We start from the raw sequence: 21,881 nt of genomic DNA, 5'->3' as shown, positions 1-21,881 counted from the left end.
GGCTAGGCTACCAAGTCTGTGATGTCATTCTCAAAATGGCGGACCTCAAAAACGTAGTGTTGTCGACAAAAGGAGCGTTACCTTTACTGTCCTCATTACAATGTAAATACAGCCCAGAAGACTAGATATCATTTACTCCATGGCATTGGCTAAAAGAGAGAGCCAGTTGTCTGTCAGTGCGCTCGGAAAGCCGTCGGCAAGAGAATCGGACAGAAAACGCAATGTCAAAGTACTTGATGAAGAAACTTACGTGCAGGTACGTATACCGCGGACATCATGTTAAACCTGGCCAGGATTACAGAGATATTTAAGGTTATGTTAGTCAGAAAAAATATTAACCTCACAAAAAGCCTTATCACAAATAGAACGTAGAGTAGATTTCTTAATTCTGACTTATTTTCATGGAAACACAAGCTCTTTAAATAAGTTCAGTTCAGTTTTTTCAGTTTTCAGTTTTTATTATTGCACACTATTTACAGAAAAAAACAACTTAACGTAAGATGGTTTACAATGATATGGAAAAAATAAATACAGATAGAAATTAACTAGAAGAAACAATATTTAATTGTGTACAGTGACCAAAGTAGCCAATGAGCTTTTGAGTTGGTCACTGTCATGCAGATATAAGTAAGCAAGCTTACATTTGTTGTTGAAAACAAGTTGAGAACAAGCAAAGAAATTGCAAAATAAATCTGTGATAAAACCTTGAGATTAGATATTAAGCTAACATGTTGCCAGTGATTTGCTCACAGGTAGCAAAAAGTAGTCATAAACAGGATTGGGAAGGCAAAACAGGCAAATGAGCCTATGGCCCATGGCAATGGAAAGTTGTGGGCCATTTTTAAAAAGTTTGGGCCATTAGGGTAAATAAATAGGCCATAAAAAATCTTGACAAGCAATGCCATGTGCCCATTTTGTTCCTTCAGCCCCCCATTTACACCTTTTCCTTCTCCACTCATGACGTTCACTCCATCAGAACCAAATTCAATCATTGTAGGGGGTGCATTCCTTTTCTGGGCATCATTTAAGATTTCTTGTGCTAAACCTTCCCCTGTGCCATCTTCATACTCAACATCCCTCAAGTAGTTGACTAGAAGGCTTGGAAGCTTTGTCTTCATCATTGTTTTCAGGATCACAATTTGTTGGGTGGGCTCGGTGTTCATAGTGCAAAATAGCAACAATCTTGGACATCCAATTTTGGAACTTTCACTTTTGGAGGCATATTATTTGGCTAATTACAGCATGCAAAACATATTCAAGTCAGCTGATTCTCTCATTAAAAACAGAAAGCACATGGATTGAGCGAAAATCCTCATTCCGAGCAGAGTCCAAGTAGGGGGTCTGGGGACAAAAACAAAGCGCACGCTTTTAACGACGCTTTTATAGCGTCGATTAAAGAGCGACGGCGTCGTGATTTTGCGTGTTTATTCATCATTACACTGAAAATTTCACAAATAAAAGTCCTTTCCACAAAATAGTGTATATTTTACTAGTTGTTTCGCAGCAAGGGCTGAGAACAAGCAAAGAAATTACAAAATAAATCTGTGATAAAACCTTGAGATTAGACATTAAGCTAACGTATTGCCAGTGATTTGCTCACAGGTATCCCAATCCCTGCATAAACATTGCATGGAACTGCTTAAAATGCTGAGGGGACATTTTAGATAAAAAATGCCTGTCACTTGTCTTAGTGAATGAAATTTCTCTTGAAGCAGCAACATTGACAGCAGCTAACCTGTTTGAAGAAAAACTTATCAGCTGGCCAGCTTTGACTCATATTTGAAGTTTGGCAAATGAAATTTGTTTTATTTTACAAAGAAAATTTTCTGAAAGGATGAGAAATTTACTTTGTATTAGTGGGAGGTTCAAACTATAGAAGGCGCAGAATGATACAGCCAGTAAACAGAGTCATTGACTTGATTTTGCACTTACATTTCTTACTCTTATTCCTGTTAACCCCAACTTATCGCATCAACCAAGTATCATGCAAACTTTTAACATTGCCAAACTTATATTCTCTTTGCAGTCTTTGAATAAAATCATTCAAAGAGACTTTTTCCCCGAGCTTCCAAAACTACAAGCACAACATGAATATCTGGATGCTGTTGAACACAATGACGTTGAGAAGTTAAGGGAAATATCAGCTAGGTATCAAGTAACACGTACACCAAGTGGTCGTTCAGGTAAGTATGCCACATACAAGCAAAATGGCTCAACTCTTGAATTTTCTTGAGCGATTAGCATCCAATTGTTGCAACAGTATCAATATCTCATCAAGCAGACAGCTGATGAGTGTATTTATTACCTGCTTGTAAGGATTGCACTTAATAGGCCAAAGAAATAGGTTCACTGGTGCTATATACTAGAGTAGCATTTTCTAAGTTCAGATGACTCTGTTGGAGTCTGGGGTTCTGTTTGATTTGAAAGTGACACTTTCTGTCTTGAGTATCAAATGACTGTAAACTTGAAAGAATGGCTCATCACCTTTAAGACTTTATATCCTCTTTTTTCTACACTTCAGTATTATTTAAGGTCATTTATTTCCATTTAGTGCTGAAAAAATGGCTTCTTTTGATCATGAATGAACAGAAACAATGTCTTGAAAATTTAACTGTTGGCAGCATTGATGCTGTTTTGATCTTTTAGATAAACTCTGTGTGGTGGGGTAAAATGTCTTTGTACCACCCCATAAAACCTGCCTCATGTATACAGTGGAGCCCCATTAATATGATTGCCAATGGGCCATGAAAATTTGACCATCTAATGGGGTGTCTGCATTAATGCGTAGGGTCAAATTTCATGACTGGTCTATTTAAGTGGTGTCTGGACAGACATCACAATTGCACTTCTAAACAACTGTTCTTTAATAAGCATTCAAAATGCAGGTATGATTTTTTTAAAAGGTAGAAACTTCAGTCAGTACATGTATATAATATTAACTGTCAATGGAAAGATGAACACAACTATTTCTAGTGGGATTTCAGAATGTGGCCCATGACTGCATTAACAGGGTTTTCTTACAAGAAAATGTATGAGCACTTTGTTGGGACAAAAAAGACTTGCCGTAATAACAAGGAGACTGTATTAACGAGGTGACCATAAGGTGGGATTCCACTGTATAGAGATATATAGAGAAGGCAGGTTCTAATTGGTTTATTAGTCCTACATAAAATATGACAGAAGTTTGGAGACAAAAAAATTACTTTGTCTTTGTTTTCGTAGTTTTTCTTCATAGAGGAACGCGCTTGTGAGGAACATGTTTTTCATGTGTTGTACGCAACATGACCGTTGTTAACTGGTCTAGAGGCAATAAGTGAAAACAAGTGTAGATTAAAAAACCTTGCTTTGTTTCTTTAGAGATCTCTCTAAATAAAATGCAGTTCACACAAATTTATTTCATGATGTGGAATGTGTAATTCCTTATTCTAATTCTATGGAAGATACTTTGTGTCATTAATTAATTCTTTGCCATCTTTCTTTAATAATTGCTATTTTTCTCATTAATAAGCGGATATTAAGGTTAAGAGCCAACGTTTCAGAGTCATCGTGACACCATTCTCAACCCTAAGTGAATAAATAAATGCAAAGATTTGATTTTGACAGAGACTTTAAACTATCAAAATGAAATCTTCGCATTAATTTATTCACTTTACCTTGAGAATGGTGTCCTGATGATGCTGAAACATCGGCTGTTAACCTTAATATTTACTTGTTTATGTTTTAAAAAGTCGTTATTGATCAAGATTTGTCTTATTTTCTTTTTTTATTGTTTGTTTGTTTCTTTCAGCTACTCCAGCCACATTCGAAACTCCTAGCACAATTTGTGGAACACCAGCACCATCTGAAACAATTCCAGCTAATGACACGGAAGCTTATGGCTCTTCACACGGGAAAAAGATAGCAGAAAGCAAGCCAAAGAGTGAGAAACAAGAGTCTGACTTGACACTGGATAGGTTTCTATCAAAAAATACTAGTGAAGACAATGCATCATTTGAACAAATTATGGACACGGGTATCCAGAAACACCGAGAGAAATATCAATGGCTTTTTGACAAAGAAAAAGAACAGTTAGAAAGGAAAGAGAAAATCCTGGCTTTGCCAGCCTCTGAAGAAGGTGATCAATTCAAATATGAAGACAGACCTTCAATGATAGAGACATGGAATTATACAAACAAAAATGTTCTTATGTACTACCCTGATGGTGTTGATGCATCTGCTCAGGAGAAAATAGAGGGTAAGTATACAAAGAGACAAGAAATACGACATGAAAATAGCAGGTTCAACAAAGATCCATTCCCTGATGAGTCTTGTGATGGCAAGCTGGCTGCTGCTGCTGCAACTCACTTGGCAGCCAAACAGGGCAAGATAGGAGTTGATGGCCAGGTTCAAGGAGTTAGCGAAACACCCAGAGTCAATGGGTATGGTTTTGTGGCAACACCCTCTCCTGCTCCAGGTAATTTAATTAATTAGAGAAGTCTTTATTATTTAAAGCTAGGACATGCAGTGGTTTAATGAGTAATGCAGTGAGATTTGGTCCCTGACTTTGATCATGGCACACCAAACTTCATAAAATGGTTTAGCTGTTAGCCGTGTTAGAAATCCTACATAGAATTCTGTAAGATCTTATATGATCCCTTAGGTTCCAAAATAAATGGGATTAATTATGATCCTACATGTATTTAAGACCCCATTTAGGATTGTTGGCTAGTTTTCTCCAGGGAAAGCAACCTTACAGTCAGACTAGCAGTACTGGCTAGAGCACGTCACAGAAACCAAGTTAGTGCCAACCAGATGAGGCCTAAGCTCAATTACCAGCCACTGTTCAGGAAAGGAGCCCTCACTCCTTCCTTCCCCTTACGGAGGAATGTAGACCAGACTCAAGAGAGTGGTAGAAATTGAGCCTAGATGAGGCCTGATGCAGACAAGACTTATTTTATACCTTTCAAAGATTTGCCTGATGAAATTAAAGATTGCAGGCAAACTTAAAACTCTTAAGTGGTATTTTCATATCTTATCAGATGTGACAGAACAGAATGGGTTGAAAAGAATATAACTACTTAACTGTGCGAAGTCCCTCTTTTGCTTAGTCTGTCGTGCATGACACACACAAAAAAAACCATCAGAAGAAAATGGCCACACAAAATCCTGGAGGGGAGAATTGTGCAAATGCCCCCAGGATTTGATGCAGCCACATTTTCCTCGTGGTGTTTTTACTGTCTCACTTGACGGATTGAGCGAAAGAGGGACTACTCGCAGTCTAATAACTGCTTATTTGTCTTGACTGTGTTAGCTGGTTTATTTAAGGTGTAGATGCATCGCCCCTAATGACCTGGGGCAGTATAGAAGGAACACCTTTTCGCTTGGATGGTGGTGATACCCCAATTACAGCCACACCTGGCCCAACTTTTAAAATGCCAGAACCCAAGAAAAGAGACCAGTTAGGTCTAGCACTGGCTGACAAGGTCAGTAGGAAACACAGGGAGAAACGAAGAGATGCTTTAGCAAAGGCTACGGCTTTGATTGGCAGGTGAGCATTGTAGACCTCTGAATTTTTTTCATCCCACTATTTCCAAATTGGACAGCTAATATTACATTCTACGCTTGCAAAATGCCAGGAAGTGTTTTCCATGCAGTGGTTAATTACCTTGGTTGCTTTTAATGTCACAAGTGCCATGATGATGATGATGATGATGATGATGATCTTGAGATTTCTATGACAGAGGTGTTTTAGTAGGGAGTAGAATTCCAGCTTAAAACAATGCCAGTTATTTCTCCACATATTAGAACTATAACCTCACTGCATACTCATTACCTCATTGCATAAGATTAAGTTATGAGAGGAGTCCGAGACTGATGAGGCAGTAGGCATGTAACGAGGATATGAGCTGACAGGAGCTTGGTCAACCGCCACCAGGGGAGGTGGGCGGGTCGCAAAAGATGACTGTCTTTGTGGAGTACAGGATGAAAAGACCATGCTCGAGGCGGAACGACCAAATTGCAGATGGCGCAAAGCATTACTAACACTACCAACATGGGCGATAGTGGGGGATTGTGAAGGAATAACAGCGTCTTTTGCAATGAGTTAATTAATTATGCAGTGGGAAAAGTAGTATTAAACTTCATTCTTTAGCATAATCTCACAAATGTCTGATCTTAATTTGTAGGAGCCCAAAACACTTGAACACAGTGGACTGTCTGGGGCAGATGTCTCCTGCAGGACAGCGATTGGCCTCACAAAGATTAGGAATTAGAACAGGAACTGATAAGTCTTTACGAGCAAGTTATACACCATCACCTCAAAGATCACGAAGCTCAACACCAGCTCGTCTCCATCAATCATCTCCCGCCACAACACCAAAGGATCATAGTTCAACACCAGCTCGGGGTGTATCCCTAACAGATAACCTCTTAAATCTACCAAAGCACTGACATTCAGGACATAGCATATTGGTCCTCAAGTCAGCTGTCATCTGTGTTACTCTTGTATTAAAATTTGAAAGATGTTGGAATTAGTAGCTGAGAATTTTTAAGGCTTTACAAACAATATATTGTGTATTAGAAATAATGTTTATCCATTTCACTCACTCGGTAAAATGTCATTTACAATCCGCAATCAGTGGAATTTGTCCAGCGGCAGTTACTGTTATTTACCTTCGGTGTTGGAGAATCTGCAAACCCTAACTCTTGGGAAAGATTCTACTCGTGGATAGAACCACTGACTTCTGTAAGCGCCTTCCATTCAACGCAAATGAGGAGGTTTTTGGAGGCTATTTATAGAATACTTGAGAAGTCCCCTGACAAGGTAGATCTTGAACGTGTTTACACCATTACCGCAGAAGATGATGACCAGTGATTATAACTTGCAATAAATTACTGATGACTTTTAGCGAGAACACAGAGAGAAAAATTATTACTTCAAGCTTGAGCTTTCTATTTATGAACTGAAATAATGTCTTGGTAGCTCTTTATTTGTTAGACGTGTTTAATAGGGTAATTTTAAAACGCGAATTTCAATATCTTGTCTCAATACAGTTGTATTATATTAAGGTAATTCACAATACTTTAACCATTCCTGTATTTTGCCTTTTTTCCGACAGACAATCTCGTTCTGGTTTTGTCGGAGTTTCTCCGTCAACGCTTGCTGTTATTTCACAGTTAGCTTTGGGACCGCGCTGACCTAGACACTAGTTTTCTCACTTTGAAAAAAGTTTACGTAAACCTGAAATCAAAGTACTTCTAGAAATCCGCTTTAATCTTGGCAGTGTTTTGCTTTACCGGTATTTTCAATCGTTTGCTAAAAAACGTGTTTTTGAGTGTGCTCTTGCTCATCCCGAAATTATTTTTATCATATTTGGTTAAAAACAGTATGAATCGCGTCTCTGTGATATGCAAATTAGCTACGAAATGGTATCTAATGCGCATACGCGCCAGCTGACTGTGTCCCCTTAATGCGGCACTTCAAGCGGCACGGAAGAAGTTTAAAAAATGCCCGGGGTACTCTACAAAGTTTTATATGGGGAGGCTCCGCCCTGAAGTCCAACCCCTTACCCTTAAATTTTGTATTCCATTTTGACAGAAAAGGTACCGCTTTTGTATACCTTTTTATGGAAAAAGTACCCCTTTCTTATATCTACTTAAGAACACTGCATCCCTTTTCTAAACCCTTGGAATGAAGTCAATGAGCAATACTATGGGAGAACATCAAGCATTACCAGAAGAGATGTCGACTAAAAACTAAGTGTTATTTATTCAGGTCCCGTTCACGTTATACCTCATGACAGATTTCTCTACATTTTCATAAACCTCAACTTGTAACTGCAGAAATTCTCGCGTGCTCATTGACTAATTTTCATTTTCAATATGGGGACAGACATGAATTTATAATTTATACGATGCTGTTATTGCAAAAAACTAATTGTTGTCAGTCCTGTTATTGTCACAAATCCTCTTCATCGATTGGCCATCGATTATCAATATCAGTCGATTAATTGATATATTGATAGGTCTTGATTGGTATCGATTGGACACCCCAGGATAGATGATAACAACTACAAGCATAGGAGATTGTTTGTATGTTCTTATTATTTCTCTATTCCTACAGTTCCTACTGTTCCTATTGTTCCTCAGTTCCTGCTGTTCTTGTAGACTTTCTTAAAGTCCTTTCCAATGTAATACTTGTATACTTCACCGGCCTGTTGGTTTAGCCAATGACTAAGCAAAGGTCGACTTGTGGCATTCTTAATGTTCCTCTGTTCCTACCGTTCCGGATGTTCCTGCTGTTCCTGCTGTTCCTGCTGTTTCTCTGTTCCTAACGTTCCTCTTCTAACTTTTCCTACCGTCCCTAGTGTGCTACTGTCCTGTTCTTCTATTCCTCTGCTCTTATTGTTCCTACTTTCCCACTGTTCCTACCTACTGTACTTATCGTTGATACTGTTCCTACCGTTCCCACTGTTCCTTTATTCCTTCCGTTCCTACTGTTCTTATTGCATGCTGTCAGTAACGCCCGTGTGTTCGTACCATACCTCTGGTTCTCTGTTTCTACTGTCTCTCCGTTTCTACTGTTCCCACTAGTGAATATCTGAAAGACCATATATTTGAACCACACTTCAGTTGGTAGAGCAATGCATCGGTATCGCAGACAGGTCATGGGTTGGCCTCTTGGGTTCGACTCCCGTTCAGGCCTGAATTTTCTTCAGCCTTTAATTTCACAACTGCTTAAATTGTGTATATAACTGCGATGATCAGTCATGTTTTCATACTGTTTGTCCTTATTTTCCACTGTTCATCTCTACTGGATCTCACGACGTCAGTCAGGTCGTCGTGCACGAGCTATGATCGTTGCTTCAGAGTGAACTATCTTAACCAGGTAGATTTCCTTCCAACAATGTGCAAACAAGTGAAAAATGTCAAGGTCCGGGTATTTCGAATACAACTTTCAGTCACTTTCCCAAACACTCAGGCAAATCAGGGAAAAAACCCGGCCTAAATTCGACGTGAGGCGATCAAGCGTACGGCCCTTCAATTTATACAATTACATTACCCCTCAGTAACACAGAATTTTCACAGGTGTGCTTTTAACTTGAATAACTGAAGTGGAACCTGGCCTTACAGCCCGATTAGAGACTACCTTCACCATGTAAATAGTTCATCGTTTCGTTTCTGAGGAAACGAAGAAAAAAAATACAAACCCTAGAAGTTGTGGTGGAAAATCTAGGCCCATGGGCTTATATTTGGGGCAGCTTTCTAGTGGAAGAATCTTTGTGTCTAAGAGTTAGGGGGTGGGCTTATTTGACCTCATTTAAGGGTCGGGAGAAGTTGATATCCAAACGTTTACAATACTCTTTGTAGAGAATGACCCAAGAGTCACTAATACACTCACAAAAGCATCATTTAATATTCAAAAAATTCACACCTAAGTTTACAACAAATGACTGGTCTACAATTTCTATTAATTTCTACCTCAAGCACTTTCCTGTCTTAATTATCTACTAGTAGACTGCTGGCAGTCTGTTTTCTGTCAAATTCAGCAGGGATTATGTATGAGGCGAGACGCTTTAGCCTAAGGGGAATGGGACGACACATGGGCGTGGCACTCACGAGAAGAAAAACTTTTCTCGTCTCGCCTTCTTACCTACTTGGCCACCGCCATACCGTCACTTAACGTTCGCGATGACTTAACACTCGTCTAAGTGACCCTTAGAGAACAAAGCCGTGTTACCGTTTAGAAAAAATCATACTTTGAAGAGAATTAGACACTAGTATAAAATCAACGAAAGCTGCATGAAATCATTCAACCTCAAGACAATCCCTTACATGATTTATTGGATAACATCTCTTGGAGACACTACTTTAATTGACAGCATTTCTATTCAAAGTTATGAATGAGTTACACCCACTCAGCTATGCACTTTTCTCATAAAGTTCTCAGCAAGTCAAAGTACTTTATACACTAGGCAATCCTACTATAAGCTTCTATTTCTCAGTGTTGAATGCAGTCTAGCTTAGCTTTATGACTGAAAAATTGAAAATCACATTAATATTTTGAACAAAACGGAGACAAATACTACAAAAACTAAGTGTTTCACAAACATATCTGATTTATGTCTACAGGATAAACCACAATTTTAAGTTAGCAACTGTACACTAGTTCATAACCTACTCTATAAATAATAATAATACACATATTTTGTGTATTCTACCTTTTCTACAATTTATCAATCTACATTTAATTATATTATGTAAAAAAAAATTCTAAGTGATTTGTGGCACAGCCAACTCAAGTGCGTGTGTTGTTACCAACAATAGTCATCTTTAATTCACGACCTGTTAAAATAAAAGGAACACTACTATCAAATGTGTGACCATAGCTAATTCAAGAAATCAAACAACGAGGACGAAAAAGTAGGCATGAATACCTTATTCTAAAACAGGTTGCCCTGCTTTGAACCTCTGGATAACTGGCCACTCTAACAATCCGCGAGCACTAGGCCGCTCCTCTGGGTTGTGCTATTTGACCCAAGACAAAAAGCAAACATTGTTACATTATCTGTTCTCCCATACTTCCAATCCTGTTTCTATGCCTTTAACAGATTTTTATTTCTTCAGCATTTAAGTGTTTATTTTCCTATGCAGCTACAGTTACCCTGTTAATCTGGTCACCAATGGCCGTATTAACAGGGTGGCATATTAAAGGGGTTCTTTAAATAAGAAAATGAGTGACTGAGCTTTTGTTTGGACCAGAATAAATAAAGTGACCATAATAACAAGGTCAGTGGCTGTATTAATGGGGTGGCAATAAGGCGGGTTGGTGGGGGGGGGGGGGGGGGGGGGCACTGTATATGAAACTATTTACCTGTACCATTTAACAACAACCAAAGATTATCCTAACCATTAGCTAGTCTCATGGGAAAAAACACTAACCACAAAATTTGACATTCTGAAAAAAATTCATTTATTCAATCTTACCTTAACACATTGCTGTACCATCTTGGCCAAATCAGGATTTAGTTCCTTTAAACAGTCAATCTGCAACATACATCATAAATAATTATTACCCAATACTAATTAGATGCCAAAACTTTGTATTAACATGTTTCAAGGTAACAAAAATATCAAATGTGCAAAAACAGAGAGTATCTCGTATAACATTCAGGAAGTCAAAACATATCACATTCAAAATGTATGTATTTTGTTCATTCTTTAATTAAAATCTTGAAAGTTAAACTGAATAACCCTACTCAATAAGCCACATCTTTCCCATGCAATATTGCATATCAAGACAAACCCTTAAAAGGCCCATCCTCATTCAATCATTTAATGAACTAGATTGGCAATTGCCCTTTGTAAAGGGAAGAACTATCACATTACAACATCTGAATAATCATCAAGAAAGAGCAAGACATCTTAACATCATAAATGATCTGTATTATTCCACTGTACACCTGAAATCGGAGGCAAAGAATGCCGAGATTAATAGAAGTCACTGTCGATTAATCACAAAGTTCATCACACAAACCTTTGCCCGCAATGTATCTTCAGTTGGAACACCAACAGTTAGTTCAAGCAAAAAGCAAGCTAAGTTGTACACATCAGCTGGCCTTCCATGAGGCTTCCTATCCAAAACCTAAAACAACCCAACCAACATTACCTTCTGCAACTTTGTAATATAATGTATATAACTTTTTAAAGCTCTCTTGTTTTACTGATTTTTGAAAACGTTTCTTTATGTTCCAATTTTTTGGAACTGTCTCAGAAGGGCAGAGTTGCTTAAACACATAATATTATCGTAAAGACAGGCTAGCTACAAACTCTCAGGGAAATACCTACCAGCATCACTACACAGAGTGGCAGCCAGTGCAATGATGAAGTTTGTGGGAAAAAAGTTCTTTTCATATATTTTCATTCTTACTAAACAGACTTGCATGGGAAAATGACATGCCTGTGCTCAAAATTTCTGAAAACCTCTAATTGCCTTTTTTTAGGAATACCACAGAAAAGAGTGCAAATGAAATCAAGGCTAAAAAACACCCTATGCTCTGTACACTTTTCTACAGAGATACCAGTTCTTACCTCAGGGGAAGCAAATCCTCTGGTACCAAGTGGTTTGAGGCCTGCCTCTGTCAACTCGTGTAGGAGTCTCTTGGCCGAGTCAAAGTCAGCAAGTTTGGCTCTTGCACCTTCTGATGTGAGCAACACATTCTTGGCTGCAAGCAAAGTTACAAAAAATGATTATTACAACTGCAGCCTGACTATTTAACAACCTATTATTATATTATTATATATCACTGTTTAATCCTTAATCTTTAAACATATTGACTAGATGAAATGAATACATCATGTAACACTATATATTGTATAACCACAACCCAATAAGCAAAAAGTATTTGGCCTTCCATGATACAGTACATCATCACTTCTGTTAACCATGGAATGTTCATAAAATAATTAATTGCCAAATTCTTTCTTGTGAAACTTCCTTTCAAATGTTCTTGTGGAGTTGTGTCAGACTATGGCTTGTACACTGCAAGTGGGATTCTACATCAAAACATTTTCCCTTACCCTTGATATCCTTGTGAATCACAGGAACTGGCAAGTTGTGTAAGTAATCCACTGCATCAAGTATTTGTAGCCAGTAGAACATGGCTTCGTTCAATGATAGCCGACGTTGCATTTGCTCCATGCAATGATAAAGTGATTGGTCTGCAGGAAATAAAAATATTTAGACTTTGAGTCATGTGTTCTTAAAGGCAGGATGGTTTCTGATCAAGCTAATGGCATTCATAGACTGAGGAAGGGCATTGCTTTAAAGTTCCTGCTTCTGTCAAGCTCAATGAGGCTTACCACATAATGAAAGATTGCTGACCAGTGATATCACTTCAGGAGCCTCTTGAAGCTTAGTGTTTTTATTTTGTTTGACAACTTCAACATGCATATTTATGTCAAAAAAAAATTCCTCACCATTACTGAAACAATAGCGGCATGAACTAGCAGGACTGGGTCCTTCCTGACATGACATCAAGACCCACTCAGGAACCGAAACTCTTTTTTGCACTGACTCACAGTTAACTTCTTTGGGTGTGGCCAAAGCAGGAACTTTAAAGCTTGATTTTAGGGCAAAAAAGCGGTGGAATCCAACTTTTTTCCATACAAAACCTCTTGACACATGCATAGAAATATGAAAACTAAAAAACGCTGTTGCCCGTATAGACACTTACAGTTAACTTGAACAATATTTTAAACCAAAACAAAAGATATAAATCATAAATCTTTTTGAATAACTTACCACACTTTTCCATGAATATGTTAGCATGTCCCTCACTGCCTTTGAACGTTGCTCCATAGTGATTTACTATGTGCTTATGTTCTCCAAGTGCCCTGTAAACTTCTATTTCCTCCTTGGGAATGGGGTAATTTGTCTGAAAAAATTTAAAGATGTCAACATAAATTTTATTCTTTTAAGTCTTCAAATATTATTCATTCGTGGTAATGCTAGACACCATATTCTATACCTGACAGTTACTGTAGAGGCATAACTAGCTGTTGCAAAAACCATTGTGTTATAGAGTTTTCGTACAAAAATTGAATTTTATTCAACAAGATGTTTTTCTGATTTGACAAGGAACTCTCATTGATCAATACATATGCAGAACTCGTTCTACTAGTTATAATAATACTTTTGGAAACTTGAAGGAAACTCTTGTTGAACTCTCATCCATTGAGACTCATCATTTTTCATTCTTTTTTGACCTACTCTACTATATGAAAACCAACTACGAGTACAGTGTATTACTGTCATTCACTGCTTCTGAACAACAAATACTGACTGTTGTAACCTTCTTGCAAATTCACCTTCTAGCTTCTTGAAAGACACTCACCTCCTTCATGGCCAATTTTTGGTTAAGGTCTGACTGCATGCAAATGGAATAAATATTTCCATTGGAACCAGTACCAAGTTTGTTCTTTCTCATCACATTGTAATCAATGTGTTCTGAAAAGTAGAACTCAGGCAGCAGTGTTGAGTTCTACAAGGAAAAACAAAATTTAAATGTAGAAGGTACTGAGGTAAAAGGGCACCGAGACATCATTCCTGGCCCTGCATAAGAATAGTAGCCAACCAAGAAATTGATGTAATTATGGTCACAGAAGTATACATCCCTTTAACCCATTGACTCCCAGAGCCTTTTAGCAAAAACACATTTTTTTGGACATTTTGGAGATTTTTCGCCTGGACATGAGCCAGGCTAGCTCCAATCTACTCAAAAAGGCTTTTCCAACATGACGGCATGCCTTTTATTTCCACTAGTATCTTGTTTTAGGAGATTTTTGCTCGGGTATGTGCAGAAATTAAAATTTTGGACGAGAAAGTGAACTACATCTTTAGGCTTTTCATTGTTTTTAGTTTTTTTTTCAACTTTCCTTTTTCTCCTTCTCCTGTCTTTTTGCTGCAGCGATTGACCTTCTACTGGGCTTGCTTTCAGTTCAAAAATTTCTCAGAGAGCATCACAGAGACAGGCAATTTTATCATGGAATAACTAAGCGTAGTCCCAGGGAATTTTGCTTTGAGTTTTTAACTCAAATTTCTGAGTGTGTTCTTCACATTGTTTTCAAGGACAAATCTGCTACATATAATGAACTACTTAAGAAAGCTGGACTAACAACTCTATACAACCTAAGGTTACAAGATTTGGCAATACTAATGTACAAAGGCAAACATAAACTGATACCAATCTACCTACAGAATATGTTTGAAGAAAATAGAATGACATACCAACTTTGGAATGAGAATGATTTTAAGATACCAAGATTTCAGACTGTAAGATATGGGAAACACTCTATAAGATACATGGGTCCATACTTGTGGTCAAGACTTTCAAGAGATGAAAAGAACAGTGATACCTTACATTCCTTCATATCAACTATAAGAAGAAGAGACATAGCATCTTTGCTTGGGGATAATTGTGAAAACTGTCCCTTATGTTTATCCTGACCTGACTTTCATATTTACATATTAATATTTTAATATTTACTTATTACCTTTTTAATATATACTTATTCATTTTTACATTCACAATTTCTTTTTTTGTGTGTGTCCCCAATTAGCAGCAATGCTAAATATCCCAGACACGTTAATAAAGGTTTTTGTTGTTGTTGTTGTTGTTGTAGCACTGATGTGCATATTTCAGGCTCCACTGAGCCAATCACTCTGACCTGGGTATCACTGGAATGATCTTTTCCTCTTGCAGAACTTGAGTATAAGTGATACCAATTTTAGTCAAAGGTGTTGACGTCAGAAGTGGAACAAAGGACAACGCTCATCACAGGGAGTCAATGGGTTAAAAGGCAGAATCAACCTCTAGTCACTGGAATTGCGACAATTTACGTTTATTTGGGGTTCAAAGGACTGAGTTTTACGCTTCGCTTCCAACAAGGTACAACTGCAGCCTATGATACACTAGCCCAACAGTCCTCCGAACTGCCAGCCTCCCCCTTCCCACCCCCCACCAACTTTCCCCAAAATACTCTCACTAGCATATAATTTAGAAGTAAATAAAAACAATGATACCATCTCTTACAGTACTTCTGTAATTTCAATTTTCTCAAGCAATTTCCCCAAAATACCTTACTTGCCCATCAGGCAAACAAAGGACACAATCCACAAGCCTGACTGAAAAACCCACTAGCCCTGGGCTACCAGAAACAACTGTCTCTCCCTGGTGTTATTGGTTTCAATTAACACAATAATTTCACATCTTACAGTACATCTACAACATGAGTTTACTCAAACATTTTCACCACCTTTGGCTAAACAAGGTGAAGTTTTTTTGTTTGTTTGTTTTGCTTTGTTTTGTTTTTTCTTTTGCAGCAGTAGCAACTAGACTTTTGATCCCTTAACATCTCAACACAATTCGGCTCTGTTTGTCTCTGGATACCAGACTGGCAATGATACTGAACCCTGTGATCACTACATGGAACTACAACTTTTTAAAATCTTACCCGAAATATAACGCAGCCATCAATACGAGGAATATTCAGTGGTGAACAATAGAGAGACCTGGGTGGTGTCCAAAAATACTGCTGTGGTGGCACATTCCTGGTCCACAGCGGGACAGGTTGTCCAACTTCAATATCAACATTAGTACTGTTCCTATGAATAGAAACATTTTCATAAATAGACTGTGACAACTGGACGTGGTCAAGATTTAACTAAAAATGTTTGTTTTCTCTTAACTGCATTCTTTTTAAGTGTGCTGCAAAACCGTGCTAGAATTTTTGACAGCATGGCTGGACACTGTGTCCAAGCACCTAAATGACTAAGCTTTTTGTCATGGAGATCCTGCATACAGATCAAGTTTTTGCTTTAAAAAAATTTTAAAATTCATAAATCACACGGATCACAATTTGTTTTGCTTGATTAGACCCCCAGACTTGCATAAACTTGAAAAAAATGTGTGCTAAGCCTGAAAATTGTCCCACAATGCATTACTAAGCATTCCAATTACTTCATTGATGGCTACAGATTGAGTCTTAAGTTTGTCTCTATATGCAACTTACATGAAATTAAATGCTAATTGATGTCAAGCTGAAATAGAGATTTGAAAGGACATATTCCATGCTAAGCATGACTTTTTAAGCACTAATCAAATAAACTAGTTGATGTATTGGTGTTTACAAGGGTTTTCCTAAAACAATAGAAAAATAGAGAAAATTGATTCTTGTGATTCTTCAAGTTTGATCGTCTTTCCTACTATGTAGTAGGCAGTTACACTGTAACACAAAATTTCATAATCTAATGAGAAGTTTGATGTTGAACACTCTTGGGATCTAGTAAACTATGTCAATTGTCTTGTCCAACTTATTGAAACTGCTACTTAATGAGCTAGTACAGTTACCTTAAGCTCTCACAGTCTGGAACTCGACAACCAGGCCTACGACAAAACTTTGCATGTTGTTTCACAATGTTTCGTGTATTTACACAGCGTCCACACAGCTTCCAAGCTTTATGAACCTTCATGTGATCGACCTCTGCCTTCACCTATGAACCAATGTAGGCATGAAGATCATGAAAGTTGGAAAATCCAATTATGATACAAAAAAGTTTACGTTCTTACCTATACTATCAGAAATAGTAACATTATGACATCACCAGCAGTTGCATTTACTTCCCTTTAGATAAGAGCTATGAATACCAAACAATACTTTCAAGTGCTTGGTACCTGGTGATTGTGCTGTTTCACTGACAGAGTTTCTGTTATACATTTTGATCAAGTACAGTAATGTATGCATGCAAGCTTTTGAGTGTGTTGTTTTCCAATTTTTTTTACTTATTTCAGGTTTTTGCTTGGCATCTGGACATTCACCTCTGGAAATTATACTAATTAAAAACAATTATTTGCCCCATGTTCAATGAATCTAGGTGAACATTCTGCGAGATGGAGTTCCACTTCACCCTCAGCAAGTAATTTGTGATTGTTACTTCACAGAGAAGCAATCTATCTTTAGTGACTTCTACACTGATCAGCACAATAACTAGCAACTTATAATTCATTCACTAAAGTCTAGAATTTTCTTTAAGTGACAGCCTGTTGCTCTGAAGACACAAACATAATCATATAAAAATAAAACTTACATGCTTGCACTTCATGTTATGACAAACAGGACGGGAACAATAACATGCATGTTGCAGGTCTGAAGGGAAGAAATTCAAGTCACTCTGCAAAGCAGAAACGGAAAAAAAAATTTATTAGGGAAAGTAACAGAAACTGACTCAACATTTGATAATCAGCTTCACTTACTTAGTTAGAAAACTATAAGACAGCAAGGTATTTTATTCAATTAAGGGGGAGGCTATCATAAGGCGCAGGGATGCTCTTTGTCTTTCGTAGGGTGGAAATTAAGATTTAGGTCTTCAGGATTAAATACAACATTTTTACAGTCCCAACAAGGTATCTCCAATGGTTGCACAGAATGAAATGAAAACAGTTATTAGGCTGTGTAAGATCTGACCTGAAATGTTTAAATTTTCCTGAACAATTTGACTATCTTTATTGTTATTAACCTCAGTAGAGGTCTTATCTGGGTGTCTCTTACAAAATGGTACCTCAAAGGGATGCAAGAGAGCTTTTTCCATACCCAGACTGATTTCCTTTAAGGGTTAAATCAAATCTTCTGGCAATTACCACTACCACTTTATGAGATAAATACACTGGGGAATTCTAGTCACAGTTCAATGGTTCTAGTCACAACTTGATGAAGTGATTTAGACCATAACAAGAAAATATAGTACTTCAGTTATGGAACTGGAACTAACTTAAGTTTACAGCAATACAGCCATTTGACATTTCATTATTTCAGTTGAAATACATAGTAGATCACTGAATGGGAAACCACAATTTCCAAAAGCTATAAAGTTTAATACAGACCTATCTACAGTACTGCTGAAGAGTAAGTTACCACCCTCTCACGAGATGAGAATCTTGTACATTGTGAAAAATTCATCAGTTTCTTAAAAGCCTATACATGTAGGTTGTAATTTATTCCAAAATATCTGCTTCACTGGTTCACTGGAGATGCAATTCTCGAGAGGGACAAGGCGAGGGGGGGTAACTTACTTTTGAGCAGTACTGTACACCATGTTTTGCCCTAAAAAATGAATTATTGGTAAGCTACCTTCCCACTTATGGTTGTAGGCTCCCCTTCACCAGGACTGTGACACTGTTCTGCATTATCAACTTTACTAGGCAAGAACATTGGGAAGCCAGTTAAGTTTGCATCAGGAACATAATCCAACTCCATCTTTTCTCCTTCTGCATAACCTTTTTCTTTGTCATCTTGTTTTGCTCTTTTCTTTTTTTCTGTCTTTTTTGCTGTGTTGTATTGTTGAGCAGGTAGATGCCACTGAGGAAAATCCTTCTTCTTATCATCATCATCTCCACCTGAATTTCCTTTGCCACCAAAACCTCCTGTGCTGCCATTTCCACCTGCAAAATTACCACTGCTGCTTCCTGAGCTACCACTATGCCCACCGCTACTTCCACTACTGCTGTTTTCACTGTGAACACCAGAATCTCTTGGTTCACTGCCAACAGGAGAGTTAGCTCTCTTTCTTTTGGAAGCAGATGGTTTTGTGTTTAAAATAGTGATTGATTCTTCAGTCTTGTCATATACAGAAGACTGTTTAACTGCATGGTTCTTTAGGTGTCTGCATTTTCTTGCCTTGACTGTTTTGCATGATTTCCTTGTTCGTTTACATCGTACAGGAGGGGGATCAGGGCCAACAATACACCAAACACTTCTCTTCACCCTTCTGACAGCATGTCTGAAAATTCAAGAAGAAAATAGTTAAAATTAGATTAAACTGGTAAGTCCAATTTGACCTGCTATGAATCACATGTAGAAATGTAGTATGTTCTGACACATTTTACAGACATAAAAGTGGATAACTGTATTGACAAAAAGCAAAAATGAAAATTTAATTTTTCACCTTAATGTACCAATTTCATATCAGTCAAACATCAAACTACAAATTTCAACCACTTGAATTCATATCATGAAGGAAACTAAAAGGAAAAAAAAACAAACCTTCTGAACAAACTTTTGCTCTGGATTTCTTTTTCTTCAAGCTTCACTTTTTCAATTTTAACTTCAGCGCAATCATCACTTGGTGACATCTCATCTTTTGTAGGGAACACTTCCTCAACTTCAAAGCTGGCAGATGCCGTCATTGGTTCTAATTGTGAAACATTCTCTGGAAGTGTCGCACTCTCTTGTACAGAATATGGAATCATCAAAAGATCAGAACTGGTGTCTTCTTCGTAAGTTTCTGCAAAAACAGTTAGAATATAAAAATAACAAGTAAATAAATTACTTTTAATGTCATTTTCATAAATTAAATGAAGAGTTAAAAAGCTGCCATCCAGTCTTCAAAACCTATATGACAAAATAGAAACCTTCCTAGTGCTCAGTTCTTCTACCAGTGAAAAAGAATAAGAACAATAATTCATTTTATTGAACAAGGGCAAAATGTTTTACCCAATTCAATTTGTTTCAGGGAATGGTGAATGAAAAGAAAGATCTTTGCACCAAATTTCTGATGATTGGTCCTGTTTTTCTGGTTTTCATCTTGGTTATCAAAGTTATGGGAGTTTATTCTTTGTATATTATTCAAACATAAAACACAGGAAATACAAGTTACAGTCCATCAGACTTGGACCTTGTGTGCATCATAATTGTACTTGCTAATAAAACCAGACTTCCTGTTAACTAGATCACGTGACTGCCAAGAGTATAAAACGAAACAGGAAAATATTTGAATTCCTCTGTCCATATCCAGTCATGTGACTACTGCAGCGAAAAGCAGATACAACTGTACCATGAGACGAAACAATTCTTTAGCAGAAAATTCATTACGAGAATTAAAAGTGCACTTATTTCTGTTTAGAATTTCATTCTATATTCCACTCTACCATTATCCACCCCAAAGATTCTTGTACATGTACAACGTGGGCCGAAGGAATGCAAAGAAACCACTCTTTTCTTCAATACAAACACAATTTTCACAATATATGGCCGTTTAGTAAAAAAGATTTTAAGCTATAATAGAAGTACCAGCGCAGATTCGATACATTCAGAGTGAATATATTAATACTAGAACTCTTATCATGAATTAATACAGAATCTATTCTGTCTTCTGATCTGAGCACAGGCAAAAGAACTACGTCACACCCACGCCGAAGTTCGGTTTATGTAAACAAGACTGCATTTTTAGGCCGGAATAAAAAGTCAAAAACATTTTCGTCACTTTAACTAACCACTAGCTAAGTTAACAAGCCACTGACCTGTCTTTGTATGTTTCGCTTCATTTGTTGTCGATTTCCATGTGTACTCAAACTCCTTTTCGTCGGCTGTTTCGCGCGTTTGTTGCCAACAAAAACCACTGGACTTATCGTCATTCTCCACCGCTTCTTTCCTCTCCTCGGGCTCCAATGCGACCCTCTGTTTCACTTTCTCTTGCCTGTCATCTTCGTCCAGGCCAGAACTAACGCCAGGCCACAATTTCGAGTTTAGAGTGTCTGCGACATTGCTGCTGATAAAGCACGTCTTCTTCAACGAGGCAAGAGACCGAAAATATTCGGACCTGCTGTCAAGCACGAGGCTCTCTTCCTCGCTGTAGCTGATAGAACTACACCTCGTTATCCTTGATGTTTTTCCTACTTCGATGGGAATTTCTTTAAACTGCACTGAGTCCGAAGTTGGCTGAACGACTTCCATCGTTTGCGTCTGGCGGTTGGGAGCCATGATCCTTGTCGGGGGTGAGGCCTCTTTGGAAGTCAAAACGCTTTGGGTAACCGAAAATGTTCGCGCTTTCTTACCTTCTGAAGTTCTTTGTTCAATTACCCAAGGATTTCCCGGGTCAAAATAATGAAACAGTGAAAAACGTGGCTTCTTTTATCGTATAAAACTCGTCTAATGGAAACTGCACACCTTCGAAAAGATGTTCGTCCACGTTAGCTATCCCATAATATTTACAAACAGCACTAAATGTAGACATTACGTCATTTGTTTTTCTGAGCGGCTAAGGATCGTGTCTCCTCTCTTGGCACGACTAAGGATATAGCCCCAGCTCGCTGCCTCACTTGCCTACCTCTCGTTCCCGATATCCTGAAATTGTCCAATGTTACAGCAAGAAATGAAAAGAGTGTCCAACAATGCTTTCCGGATAAAATTTACTCTGTTTTCCGAGAGCAGACATAGCTCGGAAATTCAAATTTGTAATCATAAAAGCCAGAATCATTTAAGATAAGTAATGGCACTACAAAAATGTTCAATTTGTCCTGATTAAAAGATTTTATGTTCCAGAATGTAAAATATAACCTTTCCAGCCA

The 21,881-nt window shown here is 37.7% G+C and overlaps 2 protein-coding genes across 2 annotated transcripts; one reads left to right on the top strand and one right to left on the bottom strand.

Moving 5' to 3' along the window:
* Nucleotides 1–18: 18 nt before the first annotated feature.
* LOC110064747 (splicing factor ESS-2 homolog) lies at nucleotides 19–7,027 on the top strand. Its single transcript, XM_020771847.2, has 5 exons — nucleotides 19–256; nucleotides 2,027–2,183; nucleotides 3,788–4,453; nucleotides 5,305–5,527; nucleotides 6,165–7,027. The coding sequence occupies exons 1-5, from the start codon at nucleotides 140–142 to the stop codon at nucleotides 6,427–6,429; spliced, it is 1,428 nt and encodes a 475-aa protein (XP_020627506.2). The 5' UTR covers nucleotides 19–139; the 3' UTR covers nucleotides 6,430–7,027.
* Nucleotides 7,028–9,370: 2,343 nt separating this feature from the next.
* On the bottom strand, nucleotides 9,371–21,528 carry LOC110064728 (uncharacterized). Its single transcript, XM_020771822.2, has 14 exons — nucleotides 20,835–21,528; nucleotides 19,579–19,819; nucleotides 18,667–19,315; nucleotides 17,627–17,710; nucleotides 16,890–17,032; nucleotides 15,994–16,144; nucleotides 13,875–14,021; nucleotides 13,283–13,415; nucleotides 12,559–12,699; nucleotides 12,070–12,203; nucleotides 11,516–11,623; nucleotides 10,966–11,025; nucleotides 10,416–10,506; nucleotides 9,371–10,323 (listed from the first exon to the last, which is right to left on the bottom strand). Exons 1-13 carry the CDS (start codon nucleotides 21,292–21,294, stop codon nucleotides 10,417–10,419), a joined length of 2,541 nt encoding a protein of 846 aa, XP_020627481.2. The 5' UTR covers nucleotides 21,295–21,528; the 3' UTR covers nucleotides 9,371–10,323; nucleotide 10,416.
* Between the last annotated feature and the right edge of the window lie 353 nt (nucleotides 21,529–21,881).

This window comes from Orbicella faveolata, unplaced genomic scaffold (genome assembly GCF_042242905.1).
Source record: "Orbicella faveolata isolate gen_17 unplaced genomic scaffold, um_ofav_v1 contig_47, whole genome shotgun sequence".
Classification (NCBI taxonomy): Eukaryota; Metazoa; Cnidaria; class Anthozoa; order Scleractinia; family Merulinidae; genus Orbicella; species Orbicella faveolata.
The sequence above is the reverse complement of the archived record's forward strand: the minus strand, read 5'-3'. Positions and strand labels throughout refer to the sequence as shown.